Genomic DNA, 21,664 nt, shown 5'->3' on the forward strand with positions numbered 1-21,664 from the left:
GCACGGCAGTGCCGCCGGGGCACGCACATTGCACCATCGGGCGGTGGCATTGCACAGCCTGCTCGTAGATTGCGGGGAGGCGCATGCTCGAACATTTCTGAGGGCGTCTACGCTTCAGCGGGGGTCTGGCGGAAAGCCGTTCAGAGTATCGCTCGTCGCTCGGGCGCTTTATGCTCATTCGCTCGGAAGTACTGCTTTCCCGTACGCTTCTCCTTGATATGTTGTCGGGTGCCCGGACGAGTCGATAGACCCCTTGACGCTGCACCGTCTGAGAGGTTGTTGGGCGTGCAGGGCGCCCAGCGCATGCCTCTATAATGAGGACACGTAACAAACGGTTGATATACAGGTACTGTGTCCGGTATCTTCGCGCAGCGTTCGATATTCGGGACAAAGCGTTGAGCGAGAGCGGCGGTGAGTATCCCGGTGCCATCCAGCAGTGCTCACACAGCGCATCCGTGTGGCTCGCATACCGGCCAACTGCATCCTCGCCGCAGAGACTCTCACAGCACCAGGTTTCAACAGAAATTTTAGAACGATTCTAACGTTCTATGCAATTTCGTTACGTTAGCGGAGGGTTTGTATGCTTGAAGCGGCCGCATGTGATGATGCATAGTTTCATTGCTTGATTATCATTTCTGCACACAGAGGCTCTGTAGAACGTGCCCAGTGACCGCTAACACGTAGGACGGGGCGACCAGCGCGCTTCATCATGGGTGTTGGTGCAGCTCGGGCATTTTCGTAAAATCTATGATCGATGGGTCTAAGCAGGGATCCCCTTCGATGCACAATTGGTATCGGTACCCAGGGAAGCGGCCACGACTCAATTCCGGATCCTGCCAGTTCCACTTTTAACTCCCAGACTTGTTTCCGGACGTATCATGACAAGTCCGTGCGATCCTCCGGGTGTCGCGCACAGCATGCACCCCTGTCTCGGGGCCTGTAGCACCGCAGCGGGCGTCGCACCCAGCCAGAACGGCTTTTTCGTGGCCATGCGGCGGGAGACGGCTCGTGGGCGGCTCAAGCGCGGATTCCGTGTTGCAAGTTGGAACTGCGATTCCACCGATACTCCAGTAGCGCCAGAAACGTCCCTGCCCTGACTATGGCTCTTCAGCGGGCGTCTCGCTTGGAACATAGGACTGCAGCAGCGAATCGAGTGGCAGCTGCTGCGCGATGATCGCGAATGCGCGCCGAAACTCGTGCCGAAGCAGCCGCACCGAATCCTCGCTGCAGACCCGCCCCAGGTCATGGGTCATGTCAAAAGGATCCTCGATACAAAAAAAGTGGCGTTGCGTTGCGTGCGTTGCGCGTTCGCGTTGTCGTCGCTGGCGCTGCAGCCGCAATCGCTCTCGCTGGGCTTGCGACGTGACTGCCGCTCGCGGTCGTGGCGCTGTCAGCTCCTGCAGAGGTGCGTTCGCATGATCACCGGATGGGTCCACTGAGGCAGACTGCAGATCTACAGCACGTTCAACCGTCTGATGATTGAGCGGTTGCTCGGGTGAGGTACGTTCCTCATCAGCGCCCGAATGGCTTGAGTCAGTGCCACTCTCTGTAGCGGACATGCTAGCGACCCGTCGTTGGCGCCTCTCGCTGCCATTGCAGGTGCCGACCTCAGCGTCATCGACGGTAAGCTCTTCGGCCACGTCCTCATGGTCCGTTTCGTCGTCGCTAGCGTGTGTGTACGGATCACCGATGCCGTCGACAACATCATCTGCTTTGTTCTGATCGGTTTGGACGCGATCGGATTGATCCCATCCTCTTCTCTTCTTGCTAATGAGGCGCCCGCAGCGAACACTCACCACCATCTCATCGTAATTGAACTGGTATCCGTAGAAGTAAAAGAATCCAGCAAGGAGAAGCGTGACAGACATTTCGTTGCAAACTGGCATCTGAATATCCGTACGATCCAAAAAATAGTCATCTACGAGGGTTTCGTCGGGAACCTCGGGCTCCTGAGGGTGTTCCACTAGTTTTTCTATGTGCTGGACACTGCCGCCATTCGAAACTGGTATTCGTTCAAGACGCAACGCCTGCAGACACGGTAACACAGGCGGGTTCACAATCTGCAAATACTGAATAAGAAGCATGAGGTACGCGTAGCTGCTTAGGGTCCCTGCGAAAGGCTCATTCAGATCCCGCGCCACTGCCCAGCGTTTGATGAAGATCGCGAGTGGTCGAACGCGCGGATCCAGACGCACGTATGCGCGCAGCAAGGCCGTGTTTCGGACCACAAAGTCATTGTTCACTTGCACATCGACTTCAATGTCGCTGCGTAAATCATGAAACTTAACAAGGGGCACCCTAGTTTGCGTGATGATCTGGACATTGACAAACTCGTGACGTCGACGCCGAAGGAGGCGTCCCAGGTCACCTACGACGTCCCGACGAAAGTCATCGATAGAGTATTCCTCGTCTTGGTATTGGGCGCGCAATACTTCCAGAGGAGCCATCGGCGCCACAAAGTTGACGTCGAGATCTCCGCCTTTGAGCAGCACGCCCGTCGCGGTGCTGCCGTACACGTCAACCCGGCATCCGCGAAACCGAGAGGAAGCCACATTCCGCAAATGCCGAGCCAACCGCGATCTTCGTTCGTATTCGGCTACCCAGTCGGGATAAGACGACTCTGCGACGAGCTCGTGGAAGCGTCGCACTTGTCTTTTTAAGTGTTCCGCCGAAACGTTCCACGAGTCCGTGAACGTCAGCGCGGAGCGAAGTGCCGCCCCCCGAGCCAGCACTTCGACACGTTTTCTTCGCAACCTTTCCAGCGTCGCTCTCTCTGGGGTGGGTCGCTGCAGAGCTCCTGTCTTCCTGGAACTCTTTCCCTGCAGCAGCATTCCGCGCTCTTTTCGTTCGTAGTAGCGTCGCGAAGAGCTCTCGCGCACCTGCACCCGCGCCAACTGCTCCGTCACAGCGCTCACCTGCTCCGTATCATAGGGTTCTGAGGTATTAGAGGCCCCGTCAGATCTCAAACCGGATAGTTTGGGAGCATGTACGTCCGCTTGGCTCCTGTTGGCACGCTCATCGCCGTGCCTGGCGTTGCCGTTCGGAAACGCGCCGCTTCCACCGCTGTCGTGACGCGGACCCCGCGACTCCGTTTCCATGAATGGCAATTAAGCCCCTGGAAGAGAAACTGATCAGCCGCTGTAAGCAATCAGCGCTGATTTGGACACCAAAATGCTCTACGCTAGTGGAGTAGGTGTTCAGCTTCCGTGGAAACCTGTAGCTGTTGCTGGTATGCGCTGCTGTCGACCAGCACGCATTATCGTTCGCTGCGTGCATGCAACAAATCAGCGCGCCGCTACGGCCGGCCTTCTTGCCGCGATCGCCGCTCGAGAGCGTAGCAGCCGACGTGGCAATCGATCTGCATCCGGGGATGCTGCGTGTCTGCGCGTGCACGCTAGCGCGATTGTGCCCTGCGCAGCGGTGCGATAGGCAGGTGGCATCCTTCCGATCTCTTTCGATCGACAGAACGTTTCCATGGACCAGAGGTGTGTGGACGTCGCTTCGCTGCGCAGCGGTGCGATAGGCAGGTGGCATCCTTCCGATCTCGTTCGATCGACAGAACGTGTCCATGGACCAGAGGTGTGTGGACGTCGCTTCGCTGCGCAGCGGTGCGATAGGCAGGTGGCATCCTTCCGATCTCTTTCGATCGACAGAACGTTTCCATGGACCAGAGGTCTGGCATTGCGCGCGTTGTTATCAGCGATCGGGAAGCGTCCTTCGTTCCATAGATATCCCACTTCCCATATGTCGAGTTCCCGTCGGAGATCGTGGTCGTTTCGTAGATAGTATCGAACGCCGAGCCTGCTGTGAGCGTTCACCTTGGTGCCTCCAGTGCCGGAGAGAACGCAACACGGAAAACGATCCGCTTTTTGAAGTCACTGGGAGCGTTGGCTCGAGGTATGCGCTCCATGATGCGATGCCTTGAGCAGGCGAGCGTTCTTCAAGGCATCCCGAAGCTGTCCGCCATTTCCGCAGGGACGTCTGGCTCGTGATTCGTGGTCCACGCCGGGTTCCGAGCGGGATGATGGCAGCTTCTCTGGATGCCGATAACCTGCACGTACTCTCGGAGATTCTGGCTTAGTTGTATCGATTCCAAAGCATAAAACGCAACTACAAAGCTGCTCTCCCTTCGTACGACGGCCGCGGTAACCGCGCATTCGGTGTTGCGGCACGCGTCCACGGCAGGTTCCAGAACTCGGAGAGCCGCTGGACCCATCCGGGACTCTGTCTATCTCTCCCGGGAATACTGGTCTATGATCCATAGACCGCAGTCATTATCGGGAAGGAACGGCGGCCTGTTCGCTGTTTCGCGAGCGCGTTTCTGCATCCAGAGGACTCCCGTTCCAAGAATCGATCTTGAACAAAAAATTCCACAGTGGAGATCAGGTCCTTGGTCGGCGACATGCACGAAGGCTACAGTCTGCGGCAGGTACTGCTTCCATGGCAATAACCGATGATTCTGGACACAGTGTCTACGAATCTGGAGGCACCGCCTCGAACCAGGTCCTCAGCCTACATGCCGCGGTACAGGGTTTTTCGGGAAACGTTCGAGCCTTGCGTGCCTGGCTGTACACAGCACATAGCAATGCTTCAGCGTCTGGAATGTGCTCAAGTGGTTGCTGTATTTCCTTGCCTTGGTCGTACCGGGGAGCGTGCGCCGACGCTTCTATTGCGAAACTGCTGGGAAGTTTTCTTTTCCCGCATTTATTCGACGGATGACGGAATTTGGCACGGCTGTCGTTAACTACACGATTCGACAGCGATTCGAAAGCTATGCAAACTGTGTCTAAGCGCTAATTTCAAGCAACTGCACCATCGTCATGTGTGAATAGCCAACCTGGTCGATGACACGGGCCAACACCTTGATTCGGCGCATGTTTGAAACCCCACGCTAACACTCAAGACGTGAGCGCTTCAGAGCGGTGTCCTCTGGGCCAAAACACGGATCCGCGAGTTGTGGCGGTCGTCCAGGCGCCGCTACCTGCGCCTGAACCTTCAGCGCTGCGCCCGCAACACAAAGCCGCATGTGGATGTGCACCTGACGTGGAACTCCGAAACTTTCTCTTCGTTCTTTTTTGTCCAAGTGACGCGGGTCCCTAATAAGCTACCTATACGAACCGCTTGGCTGTCGTGAACCGCCTTGCCAAACGTTTGTGAAGCTCCATGCGCCCTCACAAGCGTGCTCGAATGCTCCGGCGCTGCACCATTGTTGAGTGTATAGATCGTGGCCGTTGTAAAAAGCTTTCACCGACCCAGCGAGCGGCCCAGTATACTTTGCGTCACACTGGCACGCCATTCTCCGGCATGCCGTAACGAACCCCCGAGCAACAAGGACGCTCAGCACAAACCGTCCCGACAAGCGCCTCGTAAAGAGCGATGTGCAGTTGTGCAGGCTCTGGGGATCCTGGCGTCTACGACAACGACAACGACGACGCCAGCGGGCGACCTCGATACGCTCAGCCTTGGAAAAGTCCGCGTTTGACATAACGAATATTTACCGTCGACATCATGATCCAGCCGTTGTTGCCGTGTCCACCAGGTGTTGCTTCCGAAGCAACCGAGATATCGTATCGCCCGCGGGGTTCGCAACGCGTTCACTTGACGTAGGTTCCGGGTGCCGCGTCTCCGAGTGCGAGGCAGGTACCGCGCTTCCTGCCTCCGCTAAGACGTGTCGACGTCCAGCGCTCGTCTTCAACAGCTCGCAATCAAGACTCTATCTTGTTTCATGCGCTTTTCGATCAACTTTGGTATAAAATTTGACCCCTATACGCAGATCACAAGCTTTCACCGTACACCACAAGTTAATAAACCCGTTGCGCCGGTGGAAAAGGCGTCTGCTCGCTCTCGTCGAGGCTCCAGTCGTGGACGGGTCGATAGCCTATCCGCACTGGTGACGCGTTCGCAGGCAGCGCGTCCTGTGCATGTACCCATGCCAGTGTATGCTTCATCCAGTGCTCATCGTCTCTCTTGGGAAAGTCGTCGCGCGCGTGCGCACCTCGTGACTCCTTGCGTTGCTCTGCGCTGTGCATCGTGGCTACGGCATTCTGGAGCAGATTCTGCAGTTCTAATGTTTCGATCAGATCCGTATTCCAGATTAGGGATCGATCGGCAATACGCACCTCATTCAAGTCCGAGTAGCACTCGTCGATCAGCTTGCATCCTTCTTCCAGTGTGTCTTTCGCCCGGAAGACAGCTGCATGGTTCTGCATGATTTTCTGCATTCTCAGACGCAAGTCCGCGGTCTTGATGCTCCCGTTCGCGTGGAGAAAGCGATCCAAGTTCGCGATAGCGTCTTCACCGGCATTCGCCGGCAGCGGCTTGTGAGGCATTCCCGGGCGAACTTGCTCCGCCACAGCATGCGCACAAGCACGTCCAAATACAACAATATCCAGCAGGGAATTTGCGCCAAGGCGATTGGCGCCATGGACAGAAGCGCAGGCGGCTTCTCCAGCTGCGAGAAGACCCGGCACGACTGCGTCCGGATCCGATGCTGTGGGGCGCAGGACTTCACCTCGCCAGTTGGTCGGGATGCCGCCCATATTGTAGTGAACCGTCGGAAGGACGGGAATCGGCTCTTTGGTGACGTCGACACCAGCAAAGATGCGTGCGGTCTCCATAATACCAGGAAGACGTTCCTTCAAAATCTCTGGGGGAATATGATTCAGAAACAGTTGAATATGATCCTTCTGGGGTCCACATCCGCGACCCTCCATGATCTCGAGGGTCATCGCACGCGAGACGACATCACGACTTGCCAAGTCTTTCGCGCTAGGTGCATAGCGTTCCATGAAACGTTCACCAACGCCATTTCGCAGGATACCGCCTTCACCGCGGCAGCCTTCCGTTATGAGGCAACCTGCGCCGTAGATTCCTGTCGGGTGGAACTGTACAAACTCCATGTCTTGCAGTGGTATACCAGCACGGACAGCCATGGCGTTACCATCGCCTGTGCAAGTGTGCGCTGAAGTTGCCGAGAAGTACGCTCTTCCGTAGCCACCAGTGCAGATAATCACCGCATGGGACCGGAAACGGTGAATCGTACCGTCCTCTAGACAGAGCGCCATCAGACCGCGGCAGACTCCTTCCTCGTCCATGATCAGATCTAGACCGAAGTACTCCACGAAGAAATCCGCATTGTGTTTCAGCGCTTGCCCGTAGAGTGTGTGCAAGAGCGCGTGCCCCGTGCGGTCCGCGGCAGCAGCGCAGCGATATGCTTGTCCACCTTTCCCGAACTTCAAACTTTGGCCACCAAACGCCCGCTGGTAGATACGGCCATCTTCCGTACGCGAAAAAGGCACGCCGTAGTGCTCTAACTCGATGACAACCTTCGGCGCTTCTCGACACATATAGTGAATCGCGTCCTGATCTCCGAGCCAATCGCTACCTTTCACCGTATCGTACATGTGCCAGCGCCAGTCATCCTCGGTCATGTTCCCAAGCGCAGCGTTGATACCCCCTTGTGCGGCAACGGTGTGGGAGCGCGTTGGAAACAGTTTCGTGACACAGGCGGTTTTCAAACCGGCCTCAGCACAGCCAATAACTGCTCGGAGGCCTGCACCGCCAGCGCCCAGCACAACAGCGTCGTACTCGTGTTCCACCACAGCGTAGGATGGTGTCGCTTGGGTAGCAACGCGTCGCTTCGCTCGCGCCGGTGACTCGGTGTCTACCGCAGGACGAGCACTTCGCACGAGCTGACCAAGTGCGCGCCTTTGTTGGCCGCACACGAGCGCTATAATGCGTTGTTTGGAACGCGCCAGCAGTCGCTCTTCACGCGGAAACGCACCGATGCTGGTGACGTGTCGAGGCAAACGCCTCGCAGCTTCTTTGGTGAAACTGCGCCTCGACAAGAAAACGCGCAAAGAATGCACGAGTGTCATCTGACCAGAGACACAACGCTGCTGAACAAATCGTCACCTTTGTACTAGACGAGAGGAGACGACCGGGTCGTCGAGATACGCACCCTTGACGCCCCGTGAAGCAACCAACACTGGCGCCTGGCGAGTGAACTCGAACGGCTTACGATGTGGACCGTTTTGTGATAATTGTATCTAAATTGTCGAGTTTTTCGACTCAAGACATCTGCCCGCACGCTGTAAGGCGCTCATCATGACTGGATTTTCGTTCATGACGTCTAACCAGGTTCCAGTAGATCTGTCAGGCCTCAAGCAACCAGAGGATTCTGTCGGGAAACGGAATCTTTACATCGGGACGTCCTGCCCGTTCGAGTCGAACAGCAACCGCTAAAGCAATGAATCATTGTACACGTTGCCTTATCGATGCTTGTCCTGGTCGGTTTCTGGCCGAACTGCGATGTATCTGGGAAGCGACATCGCCCTTGAGTGGCTCACGCGTTCTTCGGATACTGCTCAACCATCTCGAGTAGGGCGGCGTGGTGGCGAGCGTGCACCAGCTTGCGACCTGGACGAAAAACAGAACGAGGTATCGAGTCATTTTGGGGATTCCGAACCCAAACGCGCTGGGTCTGTTTATGTCCGGATCGACTGGCCGTGCAGCGCTACCAGACGGCGACTTCACCCACATATTAAAGTTCCCGGTAATGCGTCTAAGAGCTCTTGTTTTCGCGCACATCCTGAAGCACCTGTTTCCGTTCAAAGCCAACCTCTGCTTCGTCTTACCGAGAATCTGTGGGTTTCTGTGGGATTCCTGGTCGCTGAATCTCGAGGTCGACAACATGCAGGCACATCGTGAACGAGTCGTGTCAGACTGGTTTTGATTCACGCTGCAGCTCGCTTGCAGCTTCCTACGCGATACGCTACCCTGCCTAGGGACTGCAACCGCGCATCGAGCGCAAGCTGGCTAGAGGCATCGATCTTAGGCCATAAAAAGATCGTTTAGCAATACGCTCGCTTGCTCGGTAGGCGATTCACATTCGGCTGGAGCAACTCATGATCCCCTGCTTCAGACAATGAGGCTGGTGGCAAACGGGTTCATGAAAGGATCCGTGTGCGTGTTCAGGTCCGAGCGTTCCGGGGCAGTTCAACGCTGCCTATTGCTAGCATGCTCCACTGAGATCGGGTCATGTTCCTCGGATCAGTTCCAACGAAACAGGTAGTCTCGGCTTCCGAATGTACCAACCCGGTAACCACGTCGTTGAACCAATGCCATGGCAACCAAACCTCAGCGAAAAGGCTACAACGTCTGGTTCATGGGCTCGCCATTCCGTCGCGACGAGCAGCGGCAGCGTCACGTAAACCTAACAAGGCTCGCACGTTCACTCAACGAGCGCTGCCAAGTCACGAAGAAGTTGACCCAGCACGTCATCGTCCAACTTTCCCTTCAAACTCGGAATAATGGCCTTCGCTTCTGCAGGTGTCTCCGGCAGCAGGTTTGCGAGCTGCGCACGCTCGAACGGGTGCAGTTCGGGATGGCGTTCGAGTCGCACCCGCACAACTTTCGCAACCTCTGCAGACCGGAACTGGTTAAAACGCTCGACATAGGCTTCCGACTTGACGAAGATGGGACCTAACGAGCTCTGCAGTTCGGCTGGTAGCTCTGCGCGCTTCTGCCGTAGCAGTTCCGCAACTTCGCAGATCAATAACGGTTGACAGTGTTCATTGTCGCCAAATAGCTCCCCAAACTTGAGGTTTTCAGCGTTCTCTTCTTGATCCACGCCCAGGTCCATAGACGGAACCCAGCAGGTCGTGCCCGGTACAGCCTCAGCAGATAGCGCTGGAGAAAACCCAGCAGACAGCACTCGTTTTCGTCGACGCCACGGTGCAGGTAGCTGACACGGCCCGGCACAGCGCCGCAGCCGCCAGGACGCGAGGCTGGGCTTGCGGTTGACGCGGCTTCTGCGACAGCGACGCCAGGCGTTTGTGTTGCTGCTGCTGCTGCTGCTGCTGCTCGGCGGTACAGTGCAGACTTGGCGGCAGTTTAGGGACCAAGGACGGCGACCAGAGCCTATTTTGTGTCGTGTAGACGAGGCGATGCGTTCCTCGCTGTTCTGAAGTAGGGGGAACCTTCAGTCGGCTTTGCGGGTACCTTCACGCCCCAGCGTCAACATCGCTGCATAGCCTACAGGTAAACAGGGAGTGCAGTGAGTCTGCAAACCGACTGACAGAACGCTTGTCTCGCTTGTAGCTCATGGCCATGAAAGCAACGCTACGGGTGCGTATGCGTCGACCGGATGACTGGCATGTCCACTTTCGCGACGATGCTATCTTGCGGGCTGTTGCACCGCTAACTGCGCGCCAGTTTGGGCGAGCACTGGTCATGCCGAACCTGGTTCCACCTGTTTGCACGGTGGCACAGGCGCGCGCTTATCGCGAACGCATTCTGGCTACCGTGCGAGCAGCAGACCCGGCGAACAGCTTCGAACCTTACTTGGCGCTCTATCTCACCGAGCGTACGAGCGTGGAAACCGTGCAACAGGCGAAAGAGAGCGGCTTTATTCTCGCTTTTAAATGGTACCCTGCAGGTGCAACCACGAATGCCGAACAAGGCGTTCGGTCGATAGAGCGACTGAACGCCGTACTGGCGGCTATGGAAACGCTAGGCGTTGTCCTCTGTGTCCATGGCGAATCGACAGATCCTGCCGTAGATGTCTACGATCGCGAGGAGCATTTCATTCGCCATGAACTTGAACCCGTTCGAAAGCGCTTCCCTCGTCTCCGAATCGTCGTGGAGCATGTTTCCACGGCGTTTGCGGCTAAATGGGTGCTCGACAACGCCAACGGGTACACCGCAGCGACGGTTACAGTGCAGCACTTGCTTTGTAACCGAAACGATCTGCTTGTCGGAGGACTCAAACCGCATCTCTACTGTCTGCCGGTTCTAAAAAGCGAGCAAGATCGTTTGGCGATAATCGAAGCTATTCGCCAGGATAACCGAGGTTGTTTTTTCCTTGGCACAGACTCGGCGCCGCACCCGCGCTTCCGCAAGGAGTCAGCGTGTGCCAGTGCGGGTTGCTTCACGGCGATTGCCGCCATGGAGCTCTACGCGGAAGCGTTCGCCAAAGCCGGTATGCTCGATCGACTGGAACGATTCGCTGCAGAGAATGGTGCGAGATTCTACGGACTCCAGCCGAGCACGGAGTATGTTCAAGTTCTGAACTGGCCTGAGGCAGTGCGCACGATTCCCGAGTATGTCCTCGTCGACAGCGTCGCCGAGCGTGAGCCCCAGCGTACCCCCGAAACCCGCACTGAATCGATGCTAACGTCCACAACGCTGCAACCATTTCAGGCTGGTGCGCGTCTTATGTGGAGCATGGAGAGGCTGGGTATCTCCGATGCAGATCGCTGAGTAAACGAGGAATTTTGAAGCTAGGAAAGTTCGAAATGATGCGTAGGAATATCGATGAATGGAACACAACGATCGTCAACCAATTGTCGAGGAAACTCGTTACCAGAGGGTGTGCACAGGGCCGTCGCATTCTATCTCCCTTGGCTGCTGATTTGTTTCGCATCGAAAGTCTTCAGCGTTTCAGTGCAATGTCCAAACAGAGCACGAAACGAGCCAATGGAAATTTCTCTCGATGCAAAGCTGCTGGCCGCTTCGACTGCATAAGGCATTTCCGAATGCTGACCGCGACATTCAAGTTTCGGTGCAGAAAACGCTTCCACATATCGCTGCTTGTGGCGTGACAGCATTGCGAATCCTGTCGCCTTCGATTCGCGTGCCGCTTGAATTGCGCTCAGCTTACCGTACACCATCTCATGCTTCCGTCCGTATTTGACGCTCTTTTTCTCTACCTGTCACAACAACGCTCCCCTGCGCTCGTGATACGTGCATGCCGTCCTGAAGTTGCCGGTAGGAGTCGTGTAGAATCGATTTCTGGACTCGTTGTACGCTCTCGTTGGAGGAGCACGAGTGCAGCCTGCGCGTTCTGTAGCACCTCCATCGCCATAGGCTACCAATGAGCAAAGCGATGAGTCGGTTATTTCTTTTCCCAAAACTTTGAACAAAAATGATGAGTATATATGGTTCTTGCCTCCATTCAGTGGACGTGGTCGGCGCTCGGAACGCGGCCTCACGAACTCCCTCCAATGAAGGTCCGCTTGAGGCGTTTAAAAGCGCTTGCACTCTCTGCATAATGTGTACAGAGCATGCCGTTCTGCTAATAGCGGAGCCCGTTGCGTCGAACCGGGTCCGAACACCGTCATTCCAATCACTGGTCTGGCTCCTGGTATCGCTCATGACTGACGCTCGACAACGCCGATCCCGGGGAGACTTGAGCCGCTTCAGACGCTTCTCGTTCACGTCTCTGGCACTGTCGTTTGATTTAGAGGCATGGCGACTGCCATGATGTACTGGAACACGGGACCCACGCTGCTAACGAGTTCTTTCTTTTCATCTGCCGCGAATGAATGAAAATGAGTCTCGTTGCTAAACTCAGGCCGATGCTTCGCAAACCGCGTGTAGATTGATATTCGAACAGTCTATATCCTGGTTGTACGCTTGTTAACATTTCCGGTTGGTGAACAAGTAAACTTGGAAGAATTCTGCTAATGCGCTTTGCGAAGTTGTCCGAGTGCTTCATATTTATGCGCAGAGACCAGCACCTGCATCGCCTGCTGCTCACCGCGGTTCCATGGATGTGATCGCTATACTCCATATTCGTGTTTTTCTCTAGATCGAGATGTACTGGTGGGCGTTAGGACCGGGACTTGCCTCCTCTGTGAATGTACATTTGGACTGTTCCCCGGGTACGTTAACGTCACCTTATGCGTCGCGTGCACGCGCTCGAGCCGCAGTCAGCCTTTTTGCTCCTGCTCGCGCAGCAGGATATCACCAGCAACAGGGCACGTCAGGGCTGGTGCAGGTGAACACAAGTTTCATCTAATGACGGTGATACGAATATGAACGACGTGTTTGTTGATCCTTGAATGTCGAACTGGCATTAGACGACAGAGAAGACCCATTGGACCGATGGGAACCGCACAGGGTCAGTTGGCACGAACAGCACATGCACCTCAATCTCAGCGATGTATTCTTGGACCGCTTTTTATTGATGAGAAGCGACGTTGTCTAAGAGCAAGAGAGAAGAATCTGGCACGGGGAAGGCAGGAAGTGCTTCGACGACGAATGAGCTCCTGAGCCTGGCTTCCCGTTTCGGGAGTCGCACGCGACCACACAAAGCCATCCCGCTGGTGCTGATGTTTTTGGAACACCCGCTTGTCTCTTCTTTGCAACCAGCGGAATTTCTTCATTGTAAGTACCTATGTACAAGTCTTCCGTTTCTGCCGCATAGACTCTCATTGAATAAGACGAGAGCCCATCGCTCGTTTCATGAGTGTTTGAGATTCGCCACAAAATTTCCAGGACGTTGTTGAATGCACTGCGGTCGCCCGTAAAAGCGTGCATATCCCTATGTCCATCCTTCTCTCTTCATCAACGCCCAGATAAACGATACGCAGACTTCAGAGCATGTGGCAACTCTGGTAGAATTCTGTAGAGAACTTATGCTTGGAATCCATTGATGTGGAGACGATCGTGTAGGCAGAGTTTCACAAGTTCAGATGTAGGTGTATGACGTCCTCGTTAAGGAGTGCGCGAAGCGTGGTTCTTCCACCCACCGCTCGTAGATTGGCGAACGCGTGGAATCAAGGTCGTTTTTCGCATATTTGCGGTGATAGCATAAAGTATCTTAACGAGCGCGCTCTCCAATCAACTGGATAAATTCCTTTTGCTGAACACCTACGAAAACAATAAACGAAACAACGAAGCGTGTCGCCGCATGTCATCCATTACTGCAATACGCTTTGCGTATAGCGGTAATCAAGGTGGCCTCTGGCGGCTTTCGCGTGCGTCCTTAGCGATGGTGAAGAGTCGAGGCTTTGAACCGACCAGCCACGTCGTGGACCGCAACAATGCGGATACATCTGCCTTCAACGAGCATCATGTACGGGATCCATTCTTTATTGGATGTTCGGTAGAGCGATCGCACGGCTGGCGTGCAGTCCGGCTGATACCAGCCATGCAACCACCAGCGAAACGGCACTGAAAAGCGCACATCTTACTTACACTACGTATCTGGGATGTAGGGTGGTAGTGCGTACCGGACCAGCACGAGGTAATGTGCTTTGCGCAAGGACTGGGGCACGTCAACTGTTTTGGCGAATGTATCGAAAGATGCATCGCGTTGATGCCGGAAATGCTCTTCGAAGATTCAGAGCTTCCAACTGCTAGAGAATGCGCGCTATGAAACCAGCCATATACCCCTGTTCGCTGAAACCGAGGACCTCAGGAACACCGCCACGGCAAGCGGTTACGAGCCTGCGTCCGAATGTAACGCCAATGACGCGTCGGACTCGTGCGACCGGTTCATTTTGTACCACGCGAGCGCTCTAACCCAGTCACGCGACGATGCAATCGAGAAGCCGAATAATCGCTGGATCTTGAGTCACGAATGTAGGGAACACCCGCATGAACGCGCTCAGCGACGCGGACGTACGATGCGCGGTCGCACGCCCGGGAGGCCTCGTCGTTGGTTCGGATTCAGCATGAACAACTCCATTTGCTGTGCGTTTTGAGGCAATGGCAAACCCTCTTGCAGTCGCGCCCGGATCCAGTCGTGTAAGAACTTAGCTTGCGTTAGTCTATCCACTAGAGTCTCCACAAGGTGTTCCTCCTTGCCGATCGCCTGTGCCAGTGAACGCCGTTCCGCACGTCGCATCTGCAATAGACGCGCTTTCTGTTCAGCAGTTAGAAGCCGGATGAGCTCTTCCTGCTCATTTACATCTTTTAAAAACGGATCACTCTGGGCGTTCGAAAGTCGATTCCAGAGACTGCTGCCAAAGCCGGCGGCGTCCCGCAGTTTCCGCAAGAGTGCACCGTACTCGTCCGGTCCGAAACGCTCACACGCCGACAAGTGCTCCATTTGTGTACGGAACATGTCCTTTTCACGGAGCGCTTGTGTCTTTTCCTGTGTTCGCTCAAGCCACGAGCGCCAGAAACGAGCAGGGCCCGCTAACACGCCCCGTGTAGGACGCAGCATGTCGTGCGAACCAGACGCGGCTTCACGCCTCGTTCCTTAAAAACAACTACGACTCAAGGATACTAGACGGTACAGGCACAGCGTATAGAAACTCCAACACAGGCATACAAGTCGTTCGAAGCACAAATGCCAACCAACTTTTCGCTTAAGAACGCGAGTTGTACAAAAGCCCGTGCGCGCCTTCGATGGCGTTCAGTGAGGCGCGTTTGGTAAAGCACCCGCACGCTTCTGCGTGAACGCCTCGCCGCACGTTTCTGTTTCCCAGAACGTTTCCAGGGACCATGGATGGCGGCTTTCGGGATGGAATTTGGCATTCATGAAAGCATCCATCATGCTACACCCCATGTTCAAGCTCCATCACTCATACGTTGCCATGGATATTCTGGTCGTTTCATACGTTCTATCGTTCGCAGTGTGACTGACTTGCTGCACCCGCCTTGGTGCCTAGACTGCTGATGCGAATGCAGCACGGAGACGGAACGGCTTGGCCATACCGCTGAAGGCGTCAGCTTGAGGCATCATTTCTATGGCATGGGGTCGTCGGAACTCATCCTTCTTCTGGGAGCCTGGAAACTGCGCAGACGGACACACTGCCTGCGATTACGCGAAGCGATACGCTAGGAGTCCACCGCGTCCAGGGCGACGCCGAGACGCAGCCTTACCACTCCGAATCCCAGCGTGAACTGCGTAATGGACGAGCTGCTCAGATCTCGTTCTATCGTCTGGCACCGCAGAGGCACCTGGAGCACGAACCCGGCAGACTCGTCCGGCTCGCCGGACCTGCCGCCTAGAAGGTAAACAATCGAAAAACCGAAAAACGTTTCCCCCTTTCAACGCTCACCTCAGAGGTGCAACGAAATTCTTCTCGAATCGATCGCAAGTGTTTCGTCTCTGTTCCTCTTTGCCTAGCGGTAATGCCGTCGCATCGACGTGCTGCAATGCTGCACCACCACAACAACGACGAACGCGGACGCTCACGGCGGACTCGGCGCACAATACAACGTCAGAAACGACCAGTATGTCGACGCGAGCGATGGACCGTACAACTTGGAGGCAGCATGCATCATGATGGACGCGTCTCCCATCCCGGATGTTCATTGCGTTATCGGTGATCCGGGGCCGCGGCAAACGCACTGCTGCCGCCGCACGAAAGCATCCAGCGCCAGTGGCAGGCTGCATCGGAAAAGCACCCACACCCTGGGCGAGGAAAGCATCCAGCGCCAGTGGCAGGCTGCATCGGAAAAGCACCCGCACCCTGGGCGAGGAAAGCATCCAGCGCCAGTGGCAGGCTGCATCGGAAAAGCACCCGCACCCTGGGCGAGGAAAGCATCCAGCGCCAGTGGCAGGCTGCATCGGGAAAGCACCCGCACCCTGGGCGAGTGCCGACGGCCTCGTTGCCATGCACGCTGCCCAGCGGCAGCGCTTGCAAGCTGTAGCGCGCTACCGGTGATACCACGCTGGGCTAGAGGCGTCCGTTGAGAGCGTTTTCAAGGCATGGATAGCGTACCTCCAGTCGCGTCGGAGCTGTTCATTAGGAGTCGCGAGTCCGCTCAAATAGTGCGGTTGCGACGACTCGCGTCTATCGAGGAAGACGCAGCGCGGCTGCAGCTCAGCGCTGACGCGGGGCTCGACACGGCAACGAGCTTACCCGGTGTGCCACCTGGCCTGGCGTCGAGTACGGTAGCGCAGTTTTCACTACCTGACGGCAACTTGTTGCTCTGGGTCGACCCCGACACCCGAGCCTGTACCGTTTTTCGAGTTGGTGCCCCGGGCGAGCCGCTCGAGCCGGTGACCCGAGTCGGTGGCACTGCCCAGGACGAGTTTATACAGGATGCCGCCTTTTCCCCGTGCGGGGCCTTCTTGGTGACCTGGTCTCGGCCGCACGAACGTTTGGCAGACGGAAACTTACGGATCTGGCGGTGCGCAACTGGCGAAGCGGTGCGGGCGTTTCCGCATCGACACCACAGCGCTACTGCGTTTCCGTACGTCCAGTGGACAGCCGACGAACGGTATGCCTTGCACGCAGTCGCCAACGCACTTGACGTCTACGATGGCTCAAAGCTGGAGCAACCACCCTTGTTGCGCATCGCGATCCCTGGTCTTGTGCAGTTTGCCGTCGCGCCGGAGGCAGTTGCTGCTGCGGTCGGAGCGTTGGACCTAGCGTACGTCGCTACTTTTGTTCCCGAAAGTGCGAACGGGGCACCCGCTGTAATTCAGGTCTGGGCGATCGGGTCCAGCAGTGCCATTCGTTCTCGACATGGAGAAGTGGACGGCTTGCCGGCTAGCGGCAAAGAGGCGCGCTGCGCCGTTCCTGTTGCGAGTCGGCGAGTATACCGAGCACAACATGTAGAATTCTACTGGTCACCGAAAGTTTACGGTTCTGGTAGCAGCCCGTCACTGGTGATACGCACTAGTCACGATTACGATGTACATGGTCGCTCGTACTACGGCGAATCGAGCGCCCACTTCCTGTACCTGGGGAATAAATCGGAACAGAGCAGGGAGCCTGCCAGAGATCCGGCATCGATGCCGGAGGGACCCATCCACGACATCGGTTGGTCACCGACTGGACGCGAGTTTGTGATCGTCCATGGGACAACGCCGGCGCGGGCGACCCTCTTTCACGGGACAGGCACGGCAACCTTTGATTTTGGAACCGGACCTCGGAACCGTGTCTCTTGGTCACCACACGGGCGCTTCTTAGCACTGGCCGGGTTTGGCAGCATGTCAGGGAACGTGCAGATATGGGATCGGAACAAGAAGAAACTGATCGGTCAGTTTCAGGCCGAATGCACCACGCACTGGCAGTGGTCTCCGTGTTCGCGCTTTTTCCTCGTGGGCGTTTGTTATCCGCGAATGAAGGTCGACAATGGATTTCGCATTTTCAAGTATGATGGCACGCTCGTCTATGAGCGCAAAATGCCCACCACACAGCTCTATCAGGTCGAGTGGCGAGCACGAGTCCCGGAGCAGTTTCCGGATCGGCCAGTGTCTCCGCAGGTATTAACGAGTATGCGCAAAATGGCAGAGCAGATGACTGCCAACACGGATGCTTCGCAAAAGGGAAATGGTTCCGTCGCCAGTGCAGTAGCGGGAAACCAGACGCGTCCGAGTGGCGCCTATATCCCACCGCATCTTCGACGGCAGGTTATTGAGAACGGTGTTTCGATGCCCCCGCTGAAACTCCACGAACACGAGGCACCTCAGAGTCTCGTGTCTGGGCCGTTCCTGACCAAATCACAACGCAAGAATCGGAAGAAGAAAGAACGGGAAGCTCGGCAACAGCAGCAGGATATACCGTCGGTTTAGTATATATGCAGCATGTGTCGTTGGAAGTTCACCGGGTCGAACGCGAACGCCACCGAAAGACCAAGCGAGCAGGTTGCGGACGAAAGGGGGCAGGGCTATTGCCGTTGCGCTTATCCTGCATCAAGAGGCCTGCATACAAACACACACAAAAGAATAGATACACACATACACACAGATGTGTTTTTATCTTGCTTCTGTGAGCACATGGAGCGTGGATCTGGTAGCTTGCCTCGTGTCTCGGTCGCGACTCGCGTCTCCAGTGGGAGTTTTTGCCTTGCTCGCCACCACAGTAGCTCGCTGTTGTCCTTCATGTTCAGCACACGCGACACTGAGGTCGGGCGTTGCAGCGGATACTGAGCTGCTCGATGAATACCCTCGTCCTGTTGTTAAACGCTTTCCAACACGTCAGCAGGCAACTTGCTGATGGGCGTTATGGGCGTCACGCTGCTCCATAAATGCCTGATTCTTTGTGTGAAACGCGTTCCATCATGTCCATGAGTGAAAAGCGGTGCACTGCGAAAACCCCATGGTCTCCAAGTACGATCCAGTGGCGACCGCTCCGCATGCCGTGCTTCCAGGATGATTACCCTGGTACGCACCTGCTGCGCTTGTTCGATGCCTCGTCGCGTACAGGCTCTTGCACTCGGTCGTCGGCATCGTCTGAACTCCAAGCGCACAGTTCGTCTTGTCGAGACGCGGATACATCGGGAGCAGGCTAATGCACCAGGCTACTGAGCCAGGCACGATAGCAGGGCACGCCCTGCCTTCACTGGATAGTGCCTCAACCAATTCTGTTCGTTTGATTCTAGGTCGCGTGTATAATCACCGGCGGGTGTTTCGCTCAAGATAGAACGGAAACGCTCACGAGATAGAAAACAAGCCTTGCAGCACGAGCAGCAGCAGCACAAGCAGCTTGCTTTCGAAGTCTATCTTGCAAGCCAAGGCGCTCTTGTTCCGGTTGTGCCTCGACTCGCAGCGCCTCCTGCTCGTGCTGGTGACGCTCGAGACGCTGTCATGACTGCACGTCTACTATCCAACATCTGCGTCAGTCGAAGCGGTACCCGAACACGACAATTCGGTGCTCAATGAGGATCCAGTGCGGGCTCGGGCCGGCCTCGACAACACGTCCCAACACGCGACCACGCTCTCTTCATCGTCGTTGCTATCGCGGAGGCGTTGTCTCGAGCCGGTGCTGCTCAGAGGCGTCTGCGGAGGATAAGCGGCCTTCGTCGCGTTGGTCAGGTGCCTTCAAGCTGATCCAGTGCCGTTTGGTTCGCTTCGATAGCGTCTGTGTGGAACACGGTATTGTACATAGCGAGCCAAGTACTGGCAGGAAGGTAGGTGAATCTACAGTGGAGATCAAGTCGAGAAATGCCGATGTGTCCATACCCATTTGGTGCAACGCTGAGACGCACACCACCCTGGATGTGATCGCTGCTGTGACTCGAGCGCAAGTCCGTATCCCCTGTCTGTGCAGACGGAAGCTTCTCGGAGCGTCTGGGAGCGTCTGGGAGCTTCTGGGAGCGTCTAGGAGCGTCTAGGAGCGTACCACGTTAGCGGTATCGTGGTGGTGCTGTCGGATATCGTGACGTCGATGGCCACCAAGAGCGGAGCATTTGCCTTTCGAGCGGAGTCGATTTTTCCACGACAAGTTGAGTGAGCGCTCAGCAGCAGACGCGTATGAAAGAACGCCCCGTCGAGCAACAATATCGAGTGTGTTTCGTCGCTCGTCTAGGAGCACGAATCGCTGCGCCCCCTAGTTGCGTTGAAACACCCGGGCTCAACATTTGAGCCGTGCATGCCCTGAGCATGCTACGCGTACCGGAAAGAGACGCGTGGACGCTTGTACGTATGCACTGGCTACTGGTGTTGGTTCCCGTACGAGTGCTTGCCCGATGACGCTGCACATGATGGTGATTTCGGTCACATAACAACGTCCCGTTGCAGATAGCTCCAGTAGCCACGCCAAAGCACCGACCCGGACTGCCGACACCACCCCTGCATCCATCATTGCTGGTTGCTGCTCTCGGAATCCCAATGCTTTACATCTAAACGATTCAGAAAGCATCCAAACTCGGAATAAGCGCACATCATTCAATATTCCATTTTACGCCAAACCGCGCGTCCTAGCCGGAACTCTGGGTGCCAACGACAGCCTCTGTATCCGTCGACACTGGCACTCGCTGACGCCATGCATTGGCGCCTGCGATACCCAGCAACAGCACGAGTCCAGTAAGCGGCATACGACGAAAATGTCGCATACAATCCGCGGGATCATCGAGACGAACTCGCTGTATTTGATGGAAAAGCTGCGCACCTACCAACGTGACGCCCGCATAAAACGGCCACGGCTGTTCAGAAACTACCCCAACGAGCGTCAAGCTTGCAACCATGCCAGCAGCAAAGCCCCGTAACCAGGTCTTGGCATGCACTTCGCCAAAACGCAGCGCAGTGGAGCCTACACCCAGCCGTCTATCCGTGTACTTGTCCTGGTGTGCGTAGATGGTATCGTAGACCAGGGTCCAGCACCAGCCGGCACCGTACAACGGGAGTACAACGCGCCACGCCATGGACCCGTCCGTAGCCGCAGACCAACCCAGCAACACACCCCAGTTGAAGGTGAGTCCAAGGACAGCCTGAGGCCACATGGTGACCCGCTTCGCCAGCGGATACAACGTCGCCGGCACCAACGCTGTGACACCCGTCAGAAACGTTGTCGAGTGGAGTAGGTCGCGGATCTGGTGCACCCCGAAGCGTTGAGCCCGCTGCTGAGCTGGCGTCGATATCCAGAGCAGGATCGGAAACCCCGCAAGCGTCTGTGCAGCCGCGAAACCGAGTCCCTGGCCTAGGTGAAGGCGTCCAGAAGCGAGCGGTCGTTGGCGAGTTCGGATAGTCTGCTTGTCGATGTCCCGGTCCCACAAGTCGTTTATGGTACAGCCGGCACCCCGTAGTAGGAATGCACCAGCCAAAAACGCGCCTTGTAGACGGAGACTGCCCACAGGCGAAGTAGTCGGCTGTACTGGCGGCTCGGTGCCGTGGCCTGCGCTCGTTGTCGACTCGAGTCCAGCGGCCAGTGCGATGCTCCAGGCTCCTGGCAAGTAGAGCAGCCAGACACCAGTTGGTTTGTCCCAGCGGGCAAGCTGCGCGTAGGGCGCAACCCGTTGCACCAGTCTTGTCCAGAGTGACGGAGCAACCTGAACCATGACGCCAGCCGGACCGCGGCTACGCTCGTAGGGTAGACGACGAGTCGTCAGCAGAACGCCAGCGTCCGAGAGGTCGCGCACGTTTCCCCAAGGCTGACGACGTCCAACAACAACAACAACAACAACAAAAACAACAGCAGTGCCTATGGGTGTCGTTTCCCATGGTCTCGTGTGGAAGCACAGACGATGTTGCCGG

At 56.2% G+C, this 21,664-nt stretch overlaps 7 protein-coding genes across 7 annotated transcripts, besides 2 other annotated features; 2 read left to right on the top strand and 5 right to left on the bottom strand.

The window, feature by feature from the left end:
• Nucleotides 1-1,097: 1,097 nt before the first annotated feature.
• On the bottom strand, nt 1,098-3,098 carry CYME_CMT581C (hypothetical protein, conserved; the record flags this gene model as incomplete). The annotated part of the gene is made up of 1 exon (XM_005539469.1): nt 1,098-3,098. The coding sequence occupies one exon, from the start codon at nt 3,096-3,098 to the stop codon at nt 1,098-1,100; it is 2,001 nt and encodes a 666-aa protein (XP_005539526.1).
• Nucleotides 3,099-5,801: 2,703 nt separating this feature from the next.
• On the bottom strand, nt 5,802-7,877 carry CYME_CMT582C (succinate dehydrogenase flavoprotein subunit precursor; the record flags this gene model as incomplete). The annotated part of the gene is made up of 1 exon (XM_005539470.1): nt 5,802-7,877. The coding sequence occupies one exon, from the start codon at nt 7,875-7,877 to the stop codon at nt 5,802-5,804; it is 2,076 nt and encodes a 691-aa protein (XP_005539527.1).
• A 1,355-nt stretch (nt 7,878-9,232) lies between these two features.
• CYME_CMT583C (RNA polymerase II subunit) lies at nt 9,233-9,643 on the bottom strand (the record flags this gene model as incomplete). The annotated part of the gene is made up of 1 exon (XM_005539471.1): nt 9,233-9,643. The coding sequence occupies one exon, from the start codon at nt 9,641-9,643 to the stop codon at nt 9,233-9,235; it is 411 nt and encodes a 136-aa protein (XP_005539528.1).
• A 461-nt stretch (nt 9,644-10,104) lies between these two features.
• CYME_CMT584C (dihydroorotase) lies at nt 10,105-11,262 on the top strand (the record flags this gene model as incomplete). Its single annotated transcript, XM_005539472.1, has 1 exon — nt 10,105-11,262. One exon carries the CDS (start codon nt 10,105-10,107, stop codon nt 11,260-11,262), a length of 1,158 nt encoding a protein of 385 aa, XP_005539529.1.
• A 3,133-nt stretch (nt 11,263-14,395) lies between these two features.
• Nucleotides 14,396-14,956, bottom strand: CYME_CMT585C (hypothetical protein; the record flags this gene model as incomplete). The annotated part of the gene is made up of 1 exon (XM_005539473.1): nt 14,396-14,956. One exon carries the CDS (start codon nt 14,954-14,956, stop codon nt 14,396-14,398), a length of 561 nt encoding a protein of 186 aa, XP_005539530.1.
• Nucleotides 14,957-16,450: 1,494 nt separating this feature from the next.
• CYME_CMT586C (probable eukaryotic translation initiation factor eIF-2A) lies at nt 16,451-18,265 on the top strand (the record flags this gene model as incomplete). Its single annotated transcript, XM_005539474.1, has 1 exon — nt 16,451-18,265. One exon carries the CDS (start codon nt 16,451-16,453, stop codon nt 18,263-18,265), a length of 1,815 nt encoding a protein of 604 aa, XP_005539531.1.
• Nucleotides 18,266-18,879: 614 nt separating this feature from the next.
• Nucleotides 18,880-20,332: a sequence feature (possible transcribed region).
• A 59-nt stretch (nt 20,333-20,391) lies between these two features.
• Nucleotides 20,392-21,468, bottom strand: CYME_CMT588C (4-hydroxybenzoate octaprenyltransferase; the record flags this gene model as incomplete). Its single annotated transcript, XM_005539475.1, has 1 exon — nt 20,392-21,468. The coding sequence occupies one exon, from the start codon at nt 21,466-21,468 to the stop codon at nt 20,392-20,394; it is 1,077 nt and encodes a 358-aa protein (XP_005539532.1).
• Nucleotides 21,366-21,664: part of a sequence feature (possible transcribed region) that runs on past the window's edge.

Source organism: Cyanidioschyzon merolae, chromosome 20, assembly GCF_000091205.1.
Source record: "Cyanidioschyzon merolae strain 10D DNA, chromosome 20, complete genome".
In the NCBI taxonomy this organism is placed as follows: Eukaryota; Rhodophyta; class Bangiophyceae; order Cyanidiales; family Cyanidiaceae; genus Cyanidioschyzon; species Cyanidioschyzon merolae.